The 13,242-nt window shown below is 34.3% G+C and overlaps 1 protein-coding gene across 1 annotated transcript in view; it reads right to left on the bottom strand.

Annotated features, from left to right (window-relative positions):
• Window positions 1–13,242, bottom strand: part of LOC111774961 (probable oxidoreductase PXDNL) — a 315,007-nt gene that overhangs the window by 62,708 nt on the left and 239,057 nt on the right. The window contains exon 3 of the mRNA XM_070221556.1: window positions 9,263–9,334. Within this exon, the coding sequence (XP_070077657.1) occupies window positions 9,263–9,334 (72 nt within the window). The remainder of the gene's footprint in view (window positions 1–9,262; window positions 9,335–13,242) is intronic.

Genomic DNA, 13,242 nt, shown 5'->3' with positions numbered 1-13,242 from the left:
GAAATGAAAAAGCTAATTCTAAAATATATATATGGGAATGCAAACAATTTTTTAAAAGAAAATCAAAATTGGAGGCATTTTACTATCTGACTTCAACTTAGTGTAAGCCAGTATAAGAACTCATAGATTTAGCAAACAAAAATGGGAATGAAGGTAAGTTCATGAAACCATCTGGTGAATAATAATGAGATGCTTAGTTGTCTTTGTTCTTCTTAATCAGCTTTACTGAAGTTAATTTACATATTATAACAATTCACCGATTTGAAGTATACAAATAAATTAGTTGTGATAAATGTATACCTCATTTAACCAGCATTGGAAATATGATAGAGAACATTTCCATGACCTCACAGAGTGCTCTCACATCCTTTGCAGCCAACCCTACTCCTAGCCCACCCCTGGTCCCAAGGAACCATTGATATGCTTTCTGTCACTGTAGTTGTGCATTTCCTTGAATGTGCTACAATGTAAACAGACAGTATAGAGTCTTGCCTGTCTGGCTCCTTTCACTTAGCATGTGCATTTGAAATTCATCCACCATATTATGGCATCAGTGCTCTGTTCCTGGGTACTGCTGAGTGCTGTCCCATTGTAGGGATATACCATAATTTGTTTATCTATTCACCAGCTGATGGACATTTGGGTTGTTCCTAGTCCAGGGCTATTATAATAAAGGTGCTATAATCATTCAAGTCTTTGTGTAGAAATATGTTTCATTGCTTCAGGGTAAATACTTAAAAGTGAAATTGTGGTGTCCCACTCTTAATGTTTAACTTTAAACAAAACTACCAAACCGTGTTTCAAAGTGGCTATCTTGTTTTGCATTCTCAGCAGTAACGTGTGAGAGAGTTCCAGTTGCTCCACATTTTACCAAACGCTGGGTCTTTTCAGTTTCTTTAATTTTAAAAGAGCCATTTAATTTAGCCATTCTAGAAGTTACATATTGGTATCCTGTGGTGGTTTTAATTTGCATTTCCCTAATGACTAATGATGATGAACACCTTTTCATGTGCTTATTTCCTTTCATTCTTGCCTCTTTCCCAACTTAAACAGTAAAGTACTCAGTGTTTCACCATTAAGTATGAAGTTAGGCAAGGGCTAATTTGCTGAGAGTTTTTAATTATGAATGGGTGTTAAATTTTGCCAAATACTTTTTCTGCATATATTGAGATAATCATCTGGTTTTTCTTCTTTAATCTATTAATATGGTAAAATATATTTTGGTTTTCAAATGTTAAACCAATCTGTATTCCTAAAATTAAACCTACTTGTGCATGATTTATTTATTATCCCTTTCAAATCATTGCTGGACTTCATTTTCTAATGTTTGGTTAATGAATTTTGCATCTTTATTAATGAGGGATACAGGTCTGTTATTTTCTTTTCTTGTAATGCTTTTGTCTGATTTTGGTGTCATAAAATGATTACAACTCATAAAATGTGTTGGGAAGTATTCCTCCTTTATTTTCTGAAAGAATTTATATAGAACTGGATTCATTTCTTCCTTAAATGTTTGTAAGAATTCACCACTGAACACATCTGGACATGGAATTTTTTTAATTGGAAATATTTTAATAACAAGTATAATTTCTTTAATATGCATATGTATACACACACACATATATATACAGTTATGCAGATTATATCTTTGTTCTTAAGTGAACTTTGTAAGTTGTATCTTTCAAAAGTATTTTTTATTTCATTAAGTTGCCAAATTTATTGGCAGAAAATTATTCATGATACTCCCTTATTATCCATTTAGTGTTTCTGTAGTATCTGTGCTGATGTACCCCCATTCTTGATATTGGTAAATTGTGTCTTCTTCCTTTTTTCTGATAGTTTGGCTTGAGGTCTATCAATATTATTGCTCTTAAAGAATCAGATCTTCATGTACTGACTTCTCTCTATTGTGGTTCTGTTTTCAATTTTTTTCAATTTCTTTTATTTTAATTCATCTTTATTTCCTTCTTTCTGCTTACTTTGAATATAGTTTTCTCTTTTTGTATAGATTCTTAAGATAGAAACTTGGATCATTGATTTGAGATCTTTATTTTTTCAAATATAAATATTTAATTTCATAAATTTCAATCTAGCCACTACGTTAGTTACATCCTCAAAATTTCAATATATCATCATTTCATTTTTATTCTGTTCAAAATATTTCCTAACTTTTCTTATGGTTTCTTCTTTGAATTACTTAGTAGTTCTAAATATTTGAAAATTTATTTTCTAGTATTATTTTCTAGTTTAATTCTGTTTTGATCAGAAAGGGTATTTTGTATGATTTCAATCTTCTTAAATTTATTGAGACTTATTTTGAAGCCCAGAATATGCTCTATTTGGTAAATGTTCCTTGTGCACTTGAAAACACTGTGTATTCTTCTGGCTTAAGATGGAATGCACTATCAATATCAATTAGGTCAAGTTGGTTGATACTGTTATTCTAGTCTTCTATATACTAGCTGATTTTCCAGTTGTTCTATGAATTATTGACAGAGGAGTGTTGAGTTTGCTTATTTCTTCTTTCAGTTCTATCAGGTTTTTGTTTCTTTATTTTATGACTTTGGTGTATTGTGCTGGCCAGTAATTTTTGATTGAATGAGGAGAAGCATGAGTGTTGGGTGGTTGGGTGCTGGATTTTGTTGTATTCTTTTGAAGAACATTGGACTTTATTCTGGCACACAGATATATTACCTGGGATCAGTTTGATTCTCTCAGCTTTGCTTTAATCTGTACTACAGCAGGTCTAGGGCAGTCTTCATAAAAGAACTCATTTAGACCCTCTATTAACATGAAACCTTTCTGAGGACTCTATCCAATGCTATGTAGCATGAAGTTCTTCCACATTGACTGGTAGCAGTACAAACTCTTCCCAGCTCTCCAGAGGTTCTTTTCTGCCCACAGGTACTTTCTTCTCAGACATGTGCAGATCAGCATCCAGCCAAACTTTAGGGGAAGCTTCTGCAGGTCCCCAGGGCTCTCTCTGAGCATCATCCTGCTCTCAGGTACCTCACGCCACTAATTTTCACCACAGTAGGCTCCCCAAACTCAAATCTCTGTCTCCTCAACTCAGCAAGCCTGCTGGTCTCTGGTTGTGCAAGACCTCCCTGTGCTGCAGCCTGGAAACTGCCTCCAGACAGTAAACTATGACAGTCGTAGAAATCACTTCATGCGTCTCTTCTCTCAGGGACCACAGCCCTTTGATGCCTGTTGTCCAATGCCTGAAGACTGTTGTTTCATATGCTTTGTCTGTTTTTCTAGTATTTTCAAAGCAGAATGTAAATCTGCTCTCTCTTATTCCATCATAGTCAAAAACAGAAATTTGTCTCTGTTTAGAAATCAGTGAAACACTCCCAGATGTTATATAGTCATGCATCACTTAATGATGAGGATGTGTTCTGAGAAATGTGTTAGATGATTTGTCATTGTGCAAACATCACGGAGTGTACTTACACAAACCGATAGCCTGCTATACACCTAGGCTATATGGTACTAATCTTATGGAACCACAATTATATATGCAGTCCATAATTGACCAAAATGTTGTTATGCAGTGCATGACTGTACATCACAGATGCTTTTCGTACTGAGAATAAGTTAGTAGTCATCATGATGGAAGGATTTTTAAATAAAGTCCCAAATGAAGTATCTTTACCACCATAATGATGTATATTTTGGGCTGTAATTTATCTTGAGAAGGAAGTGAAAAAAAAAGCATCCCTGACATTCAGAAGCTGGCCTGGCACTCACGGGTAGGCCGTGGTATTCTCCTACTGAACATAATCTCACAGAATTCAAGCTTAGACAAGGTTACCCTGAGACCTTGATAAAATGGGACAAAACAAGGCTATTTCATAATTTTTTTTAAGCACAGACAAATACAAGGTTACTGTGCCACCCACAAATACTAAACACCCTCTTCTTTTGGCCAAATTGAGTGAACGCTATGTCCTTACCAAGTACAGCTTTATCCTCATTCTATTCTCTCCTCACTGTATATAAGATTTATTAAGATACACAGTCATAGACTTGTGCACTCTTTCTGACATCCAATTTAAAGCAAATATTTGCTTTCTTATCCCCCTTGAAATCACCCACCCAAAGTCCAAGTTCTATAAAATGTTCTTTCTAACATCTTTTTATTGATACTCCCTGTGACTCCCCATGGCATGTGTTCTCCTTCACTGCAAAGAGCGATAAACTCAACTTGTGTAACTATAGGTGTATTCCTGGTAGTCTCTAGATGAACGGCATTGACAATCTGGATAAACCCAAAATTGATCTAATGTAGGACTTTCATACAATGAGTAAGCAAAAGAAGTTTTACCCATATATTCTTCTGTTCCAGTCAGAATTTTGGGGTTTTCAAAGTATCTGTAAATCCAAAAGTATCATGCTAGTTATTTCATTCCTTGTAACTTTAGATTCTTAAATAATATTAACTAGGCCCCTGGAAAAAGTAAGATTATTTAATAAAGCCTTTGAAATATTAACTGTATAATTCAGGATATTAATATGTTTAGAAAGATTATGTTTTTTAGTATCTACAGCCATTTATGGCTTATATTAAGAAATTAAATTAGAAGGTCCTTTAAAATAAGCTAGATAGATCAAGAAAGGTCAAAGAAATTTAGTTAGTGGTACTTTGTATCACTGGCTAAATTTAATTTTGTATTAAAAAATACACTATTTAGATCTAGCTGTTTCTTTAAAGAAGTTGTGCAGAAAGTAATTACTGAAATAATAATTACAAACTAACAAGTATGGTAACAAGGACAATAGGTATTATTATTTCGGGATCTACTTTTGCCAAGCATTTCATATATGTTATCCCTAGATCTGAGCGTCAGCTTGACAAATCACTATTAGAATCCTCATTTAAAAAGCAAAAAAGGAAAGTAAGGTTTAGAATTTTAAAGTAAAGTGCCCAAGATCAAATTGCTAGTAAGTGCTACATGTTTTCAGTCAGATCAAACTTAGCTCAGTCTGATTTCTCATAACTTTGGCCTCTCAGCAATGCTGCTCTGCCTCTTCCCACGACTGCCGCAGATGAAGCAACAAGACATTTATATTTAAGTTATGGAGCAATACACAACAGTTTAACACAAGTATTAAAGCCTGATGTTATCTAATAAAGATGCTCCAGATGAAATATACTATTTAGAAATAAGTAAACATCTAAAGAAAGGGAAAAGTAAGAAATATAAAGTTATGCATTAAAAAGGAAATGCAGGTTAAAAAAATAATGACTAAAATGGATCATACGACTTCTAGTTCAATGGTCATGTGAAAAACATGACTAGAAGAGATTATTTTGACAAAACAGATATTTGGTGCCTATTAAGGAGGCAAGGATGAAGAAAATTTCATTGGCAAAGAAAAATATAATCAATGAAAATGTGTTCATTGTATCAGTCAGAGAAAAACAGAAATTTTAGATGAAGAAGAGTAATTGGAAGCAGGATGACTGAGTAATAATGTAAGAAATATTAAACTGTGCTTTCTAGGAGCACACTAGCTACTCTTGTTCTGGAAGGTGGAAACACTAAAGTCCTGTGTGTCATTGATAGAGAAAAACATGTACTTTGGCAATACCATCCTCCCTAACCAGTGGTATTTTGCTATATATAAAAGACAGAAAATTATACCCAAGAAAATAGTCTTCCATTTAGCAAAATTCACTGTATCCTCACAAGTTTGTTCTTTTTAATATACGCTCTCCTAATATGTCATCATTCTATCTTCCTACATTAAAATTCAATAGTTATAATTCTGACGGAGATAATTACTCCTGCCTACACCATCTACTGGCCTGACATAATCAATAGAAGAACAAATTATTCTATAGAAATAACTATGCCTCATTAATGCTTAAAACAACATTTGTTTTAGTCTATGACTTTGTTGTGTTTAATCACAAAATTTCTCTTTATGTAGCCAACATGTAGAAAATAATATAATGTAACATAAAGAGAACACTCATCCTTGAAGCAGCATGTGGTTTGACACTATTTTGCACAGTAGATCTCCAGGTTTTATTCGTCTGAAACTTTGTACCCTTTGATTAATACCTCTCCATTTCCCTCTTCCCCCAGCCCCTGGCAAGCACTGCTCTACTCTGTGCTTCTATGAGTATGACTATTTCAGATTCATCTTATAAGTAGTATCATGTAGCATTTGTCCTTCTGTGTCTGGCTTATTTCATTTAGCATAATGTCCTCCAAATTCATCCACGTCATCGCAAATCACAGGATTTCCTTCTTTTTAAGCCAAAATAAGTAAACTATGTGTATATATCACATTTTCTTTATCCACACATCTCAGTCACAGATAGACTGCTTCCATGTCTTGGCTATTGTGAACAATGCTGCAATGAACCAGGATTGCAGGTATCTCTTTGAGATCCTGATTTCAATTCCTCTGGATATATTCTCAGAAGTGGATCATACGGTTGTTCAAGTTTTAATTTTTGGAGGAACTTCCATGCCTTTTCCAAAGTGTCTGCACCAGTTTACATCCCCACCAGCAGTGCACAAGGGGCTCCCTTTCCTCTACACCCTCACCAACACTTATCTTTTTTTTTTTTTTAACAATACCCATCCTAACTGGTGTGAGGGGTGGCTTCTCATCGTGGTTTTAGTTTGTATTTCTTGATGATTAGTGATGTAGAGCACGTTTTCATATACCTGTTGGCCATTTGTATGTCTTCTTCAGAAAAATATTTATTCAGGTCTTTCACCTATTTTTTTACTTGGGTGATTTGGTTGTTGAATTGTAGGAGTTCCATATATAATTTGGATTTATCAGATATGTGTTTGCAAATATTTTCTCCAATTCCATCGGTTGACTTTTCATTTTGTTGATGGTTTCCTCTGCTGTGCAGAAGCTTTCTAATTTGATGCAGCTCTAAGTGTCTATTTTTGCTTTTGTTGCCTGTGCTTTTGGTGTCATATCCAAAAAATCATTACCAAGACCAATGTCAAGATTTCCTCTGTTTTGTTCTAGTAGTTTTATAATTTTAGGACTTCAGACTGTATTTTATACTTAAAAATTTGCTCAGAGGGTAAATCTTATCTCAAGTGTTCTTATCAATAATAATAATAACAGTAATAAACAAAGAGGATGAGAGGGAACTCTTGGAGGTGATGGATATGTTTATGGCATAGATTGTGGTGATGGTTATCAAGTTGCATACACTAAATATGCACAGGCTTTTGTTTGTTAATTATGCCTCAATGTAGTGGTTTTAAAAAAGTATGTAGTTTGTCAAATTATCAATTAACAAAAAGGTCATAAAAAGAATTAAGCTAATAAATCCTTCCTCAATATCCTTCTTCACTTCTCATTCCCACTTTTTTGGGTCAAAAACTGTCTTTAAAGACTATAGGAAAATCAAAAAGTATATTTTTACACTAATTGTTAACAATCACATCAGTAGCAGAATTGGCATCACAATGCCCTACTGTTTTTGAGGCTGTGCAAGCATCTATCATGTATCTCTGGCTTCCTCGAAAGGAAATTTAATCCAAAAAGGATTATGTACAATAAGAATCAATAAAAGAAAGGCAACGTAAATATATCTTAAGGAAAAATTATCTTAGGCATCTCAAGTTCTGCTTTAGTTTTGCCAGGATATACTGAAACAAAATTGGCTTTAAGAGCTATGATTAAAATTATGAAAAATTCCAAGGATTAGAGATTACATTTTTGGATACTGAAAATCCTCTTTGAATAGTGATTCACAAGAGCCCAGAATCATGCTTTAAAAATAGAAAGCAGAAATGCCTGTTTCCATGGCTATAAACATTAACATTACTCAATATTAGTAAGGCCAGTAATTATTATCAGACTATAAACTACTTACCAATGAGAACTGTTTGCATTTTAAATGAGAATGAGAACTTTTAATATGCTAATTTTTTATAAACCATCTGTAAATATATTTGATGAAAACCACATGACAGCGATAAGGGTTTTGTTTGCTGTTGTTATTAAAGAATTTATAATTAATTGTTTTTTGTGATGATTCTGCAATATGGTAAAAATTACCTAAGATATTACACAACTTAAAATAATACAGGAAAACGATGAAGGAGCACACTTTGTCACAGGGATGGCTCATTAGTCATGTAAAAAAATTAATAAGGGGAAAAGTAGACAGAGGCAATGAAGATTTTTTAAAACATATTTGATTGACCGATCATATTTTGATACTATAACCTAACACTTTGGCCTTCCAGGAAAAAAAGAAATCCAGATTTTTTGGATTGTTATAGATGCGTATTTGTCATAAAAATAATTGCAAATAGTTTTTTTGAAATTAAGAAGCCACATTGAAGATAGAAAGTTGGGAGTTAAAGGCTTCTGGTATTTAAGAGTTCTATTAATTAAAAATCAAAGAGCATTCTACAGATCTGAACTTAAAAATACCCCATAGCTTGTCATCAATAGGAGAAAGTCTCTTCAAATATCTAATTAATATTATATCACTGACACTAATAATTGAGAGAAATCTCTGAATAAAACATCAAATTGTAGTTTGGGAGCAGTGTAACTACATAACATGACTTTTTCATATTAGGAACTCATATCTCACATGGAAATTCTGACAAGGGAATCTAAGGTTTATGGGATTTCAAGCTTATTTTGAAACCAGCAGTAAGGTGTCAAATGCTGTAAAATGCACTAAGGTAGAAATCAGGAGGTCTAGGTTATAATAATAATGCCACAGACTTTTAATCTTAGGCAAGTCACTTAATTAACATGAGATTTGGTTTTATCATTTGTAAAATGAGAGATTAGATTTCATGTTCTGGGAGTTGCTACATCAGTTAAATGTCTATAAACATGTTTCATAATTTAATAATAATCAAAACTATCAATTACGTTCTATAAAATGCCTATTTTTTGTCAAGGGACAAACCAGTCTCTTTGCATGCAATATCTCAGTCCTCGCAGCAGAGACAGCTGCATTTCAAGAGATTTGGAAGCAGAGGCTCAGGCGGTGGAGGACGGGGAGCAACTGGCCCAACGGCACACAACCATTAAGTGCCAGAGCTGGGATTCCAGCTGAAGTCTGACTTCCTGCCATTATCTTGATCGTCCACTCTGATTTTTATCCAACTAATGACAGAATATTCAGTCATTCAAGCTGCATAACAAAGCTGAAAATAATTGTTCAACTATCACATAATGGCATTTAAAAAGCTTCTATTTGAGCCATAACCATCAATGATTCAATAAGCAAGATTTTATTACTTACAGCTGTTCCAAGGATATGAGTCCTTTAAACGTTTGCTTATCTAGTGCACGAATATCATTCTTGTACAGGTACCTGGAAAACATATAAAATCCTATTAAATTATACATTAGTATAGATATCACACATCCTAGATCAGGACTTTTTAAACTGCAGTGTGGACCTAAGAAGTTTTGGGATGTTAGTAAAGTTCCTAAAGATATATGGAAACTTGGATTTCATTTAAATAAGCTCAGTTGTCTGGGTAAGAGAGTTCCCAGGCACTCCTCAGCCTCGCAAAGGGATCTTTGATCCAAATAATAAGAATACCTGCCTTAGACTCTAAAACTTGGAGTGATTGTGGAAAACCAATGATTAACAAAGCCATGTGTACCGAATAGCAGCTTCTCTGAGAAAAAGAAAAGTTTGACTATAACAATTTTTTAAAATCCATTCTATCATACTGAATATACTGAGTGAGGAGTTGCATTTGCAAAGCTGGCAAGTATCACCATAGGACTCATCAGAAAGGGGATAAAACATATTAACAAATCCATAAGATGTACTTCAGTTCTCCCATGGCTGCTGCTGAACATCTACAGGAAAGGACACTGTAAACAGGTTTACAAGCACATGATATAACAAGTCTGACCAAAAGATTTGATGGAAACAGCTTATGTAACACATGAAGTTTTCTATGTCTGTTTTTCTTCAACGTAGGGTGGCAAAGTTATTTCATTTCAAAATCTCTACAGCTTTTGTGAATGTCATGAAGGTGAAACTCTGGATCTTTTCTACTTATGCCTCTGGGGGCTTGAGGTAACCAGAATTCCTGAACTTTCCATCAAGTTCTTTTGGGATGTGCCCTTGCATAGGCTACATTCACAGTTATTGTGAGTGCATCAGAATCACCCCATAGTTTGTTAAAAACATTGATTCCTGAGCACACCCAAAAACCTATTCAATCCACTTCTCTTGGGGTAAGGTCTAGGAAACTGCATGTTTAACAAGTTTCCCAGATGATTCTCATGCTGGCCATCTGCAGATGACTTAGAAACCATAGCAATCACAATTCCAGCTGTAAATGAAGGAAGGACTGCTCTCTAAACCTTGTTAGTGAAGCTTTGGAATTTCCAAACTACTTTCTCTTCCTGCAGATTAGAACTGCTGTAAGTTTCTCAGAGCAGTGGGGATTTACATCTAACTGAAGATCTTTTCCTCAGCATTATTTGGTACTATGGCAGATCCTGCTTTGACCAAAAGTCTCAAAAATATAGCTACATGTTAGGATGGCAAGAAAAAGAATTTTTTAGAACCACGTTTCTTCAAATAGGTTGTAAAGAGCATTGAGCTGTCATCTCAAAAACCACTGGTGGCTCTCAACTGTGGATATATGTGAATCAGCATATAGAAATGAGAGTCAATAGTATTTCTAAGACATTATTTTGAGCTCTACCTCAGGCCTTAGACTGACGTCTGAGACCCTGACTTTACAAACTCTGACTTAATAACGAGTCTGGCATGTGGTACGAGCATTGGGAGTCTTCAGAACTCCACAGGTGATAATAACATGCAGCAAAGCTAAGACCCTCTAGTCCAGGGGTACAAGCCAGGTAAAAGCACTTTGTAAATGTCCTCCAGGGGATTCAGGTACACCTCCCTGTAAGGAACCTCAGACCATTAGAATGTCAAGGAACCACATTACTTTTGGGGTATCAGCTTGAGGCACTAAAGAATTGGCCCAATTTCTATAGAGATGTGTGTCAAGACCTCAACAGGTTTTTTAAAAATTATTTTTATATTTAAACAATGATGAATTTTTTCCTAAAGATTAAACTAAATTATCAAATATTCATTGAGGGGTCTCAAAACTGAAAATTTCCCATAATATTTTGTCTCAAATATGCAGATCATTTTAGACTCTTCTTTTATAGAAAATGATATAGAAAAAGTGACCAGATAATAGAGAAAAAAGAAGCAAATAGACCTTCCGCAGTTAAATCTGCACAGGTTGGTTAAATCAATATAACAGAACTTCAAGCTATACGGCGACTTATGTTAACACCAGTAAGAGAACTTCCAGTCTCCTGTGGTATAATGCTGACCACCTGAACTCGAATCTCTCCACGCATCCCTGAAAACCATACAGTTCAACGAAGAGGAAAAAACAAATCAGTCAGAACACAACATATGCCACAACTATGAGAAAGAGAATATTGGTAACGTCATTTATGTTTAAGTGGAGGAAATGCTAAAACCAACAAAGTCAGCTCCAGAATCTACTGTGGATGGTCAGGAGAGGATTTCACAGACCAAGGGGCAGGAGGAGCCCGTGGAACAGGAAAAACTGAGAGTAGCATCCTGATGGAAACCAGTCTGTGCTCTGGGTGCTCAGAGCCCCAGTTCCTGGGGAATTGAAGGAAAGGACTGGGAAAGTGAATAGGAGGAGGCACCTTACATGGACGAGCTGTCTTGTGAAGGATTGGCATTAAAAGGAAAGAAGAGAGCAAGAAGCCAAAATTGAGGGTCCGACAGAATTAAGATCGTACCATAGAATCTAGACACATCAGAAAAGGCTGTATTTATTAAAGAACTTGTGCGTCACCATGTCAGCAGAAGGGTGTGATCTTGAATTAAGAAACAAAATAAACCATCCAAAGCCCTCTTCTCTACCCTCATATTTAGTCATCTGTTACTCAAATCAAATATTATATCTTTATAATATGCAATATAATAAGTAATATCTAAACTTGAGAAAAACTGAATAAACTAACCTTACTTATGAATATCAATGCAAAATTAATAAAAATATTAGCAAACTAAATTCACCATTTAATAGTTCTCAGCAATGTTATAATTCTCTTCTTAAATACTGAAAAAATCTACACTGATAGCTGGCTGTCTTTCCAGATGCTATGATAGAATGCCTGAAAACTGCAGAAGAATCAATGCCATAATTATTACAATTATGAGAATTTAGTAAGATTACAAAATATAAAATTGACATATAATATCAATGGCCTTTTTGTATACAAAATAAAACCAACTAAAGGATATAATAGAAAAGAATACTCCACATATATAGTAAAAAAAAAAACCAACTAGAAGTACTCAAACTTACATAAGAGGAATTAAAGCAAATGGAAAAACATCTTGGATAAGTGTCTCAAAACCAAAATATACCGTTTTCCCCAGTTAATATGTACATTTAATATGATCCCAATAAAAACAGCAACACATTTTTTATTTTTCGTAGAGGTTTATTGGTTGATTCTAAAGTTCATTTGGAAAAATAAACAAGCAGGAATAGCTAGATGCGCTCTAACAAAGAAGAGCAGAAGGAGACAAGCCATAACACGTATTTAAAACACTCAATAAAGCCTCTATAATTAAACCAGTGTGGTGTTGGCACATGACATGAACAGTCCAATGGGGAAAAAAAGTACAAGGTCCAGCAGTAGAACTAACTACATATGTAAATTTAGTATATAATAAAGATTCATTTTTAAATAATTGGTATTGAGAAAATGTGAAGTCTTTTATTTAACGGGGTGGGGAAAAGCCTTTCTAACTATGACTCAAAATTCAGAAACAATACGAAAATGATAAATTTTAGAAAATAATCAAATTTACATGACAAAAAATTGCATATCCAAGTCAAAAGAAGAAGGGAAAATATCAAGAACTAACATCACAGAATCAAAATTTGAGAAGAAAAACAAAAACGCAATTGTAAAATGGGCAAAAGCCATCATCAAACAGCATACATTTAAAAGATACAAAAATAACTCAAACATTTGAAAAGATATTAAACTACACTCATAATAAGAGCAATGGAAATTAAAACTATACCAAGACATCATTTCTAACCTATCAGCCTGAGGAAAAAAATCCTTAATCCTGTCAACATAATCTGTGGTTGAGATTCTTGGGAATAGGCACTGTCATGCATTGCTAGTGAGAATGAAAAATGGCACACTCTCAGGGAAAGGAATTTGGCAATA

Source organism: Equus caballus, chromosome 9, assembly GCF_041296265.1.
Source record: "Equus caballus isolate H_3958 breed thoroughbred chromosome 9, TB-T2T, whole genome shotgun sequence".
NCBI classification, from domain to species: Eukaryota; Metazoa; Chordata; class Mammalia; order Perissodactyla; family Equidae; genus Equus; species Equus caballus.
The sequence above is the reverse complement of the archived record's forward strand: the minus strand, read 5'-3'. Positions and strand labels throughout refer to the sequence as shown.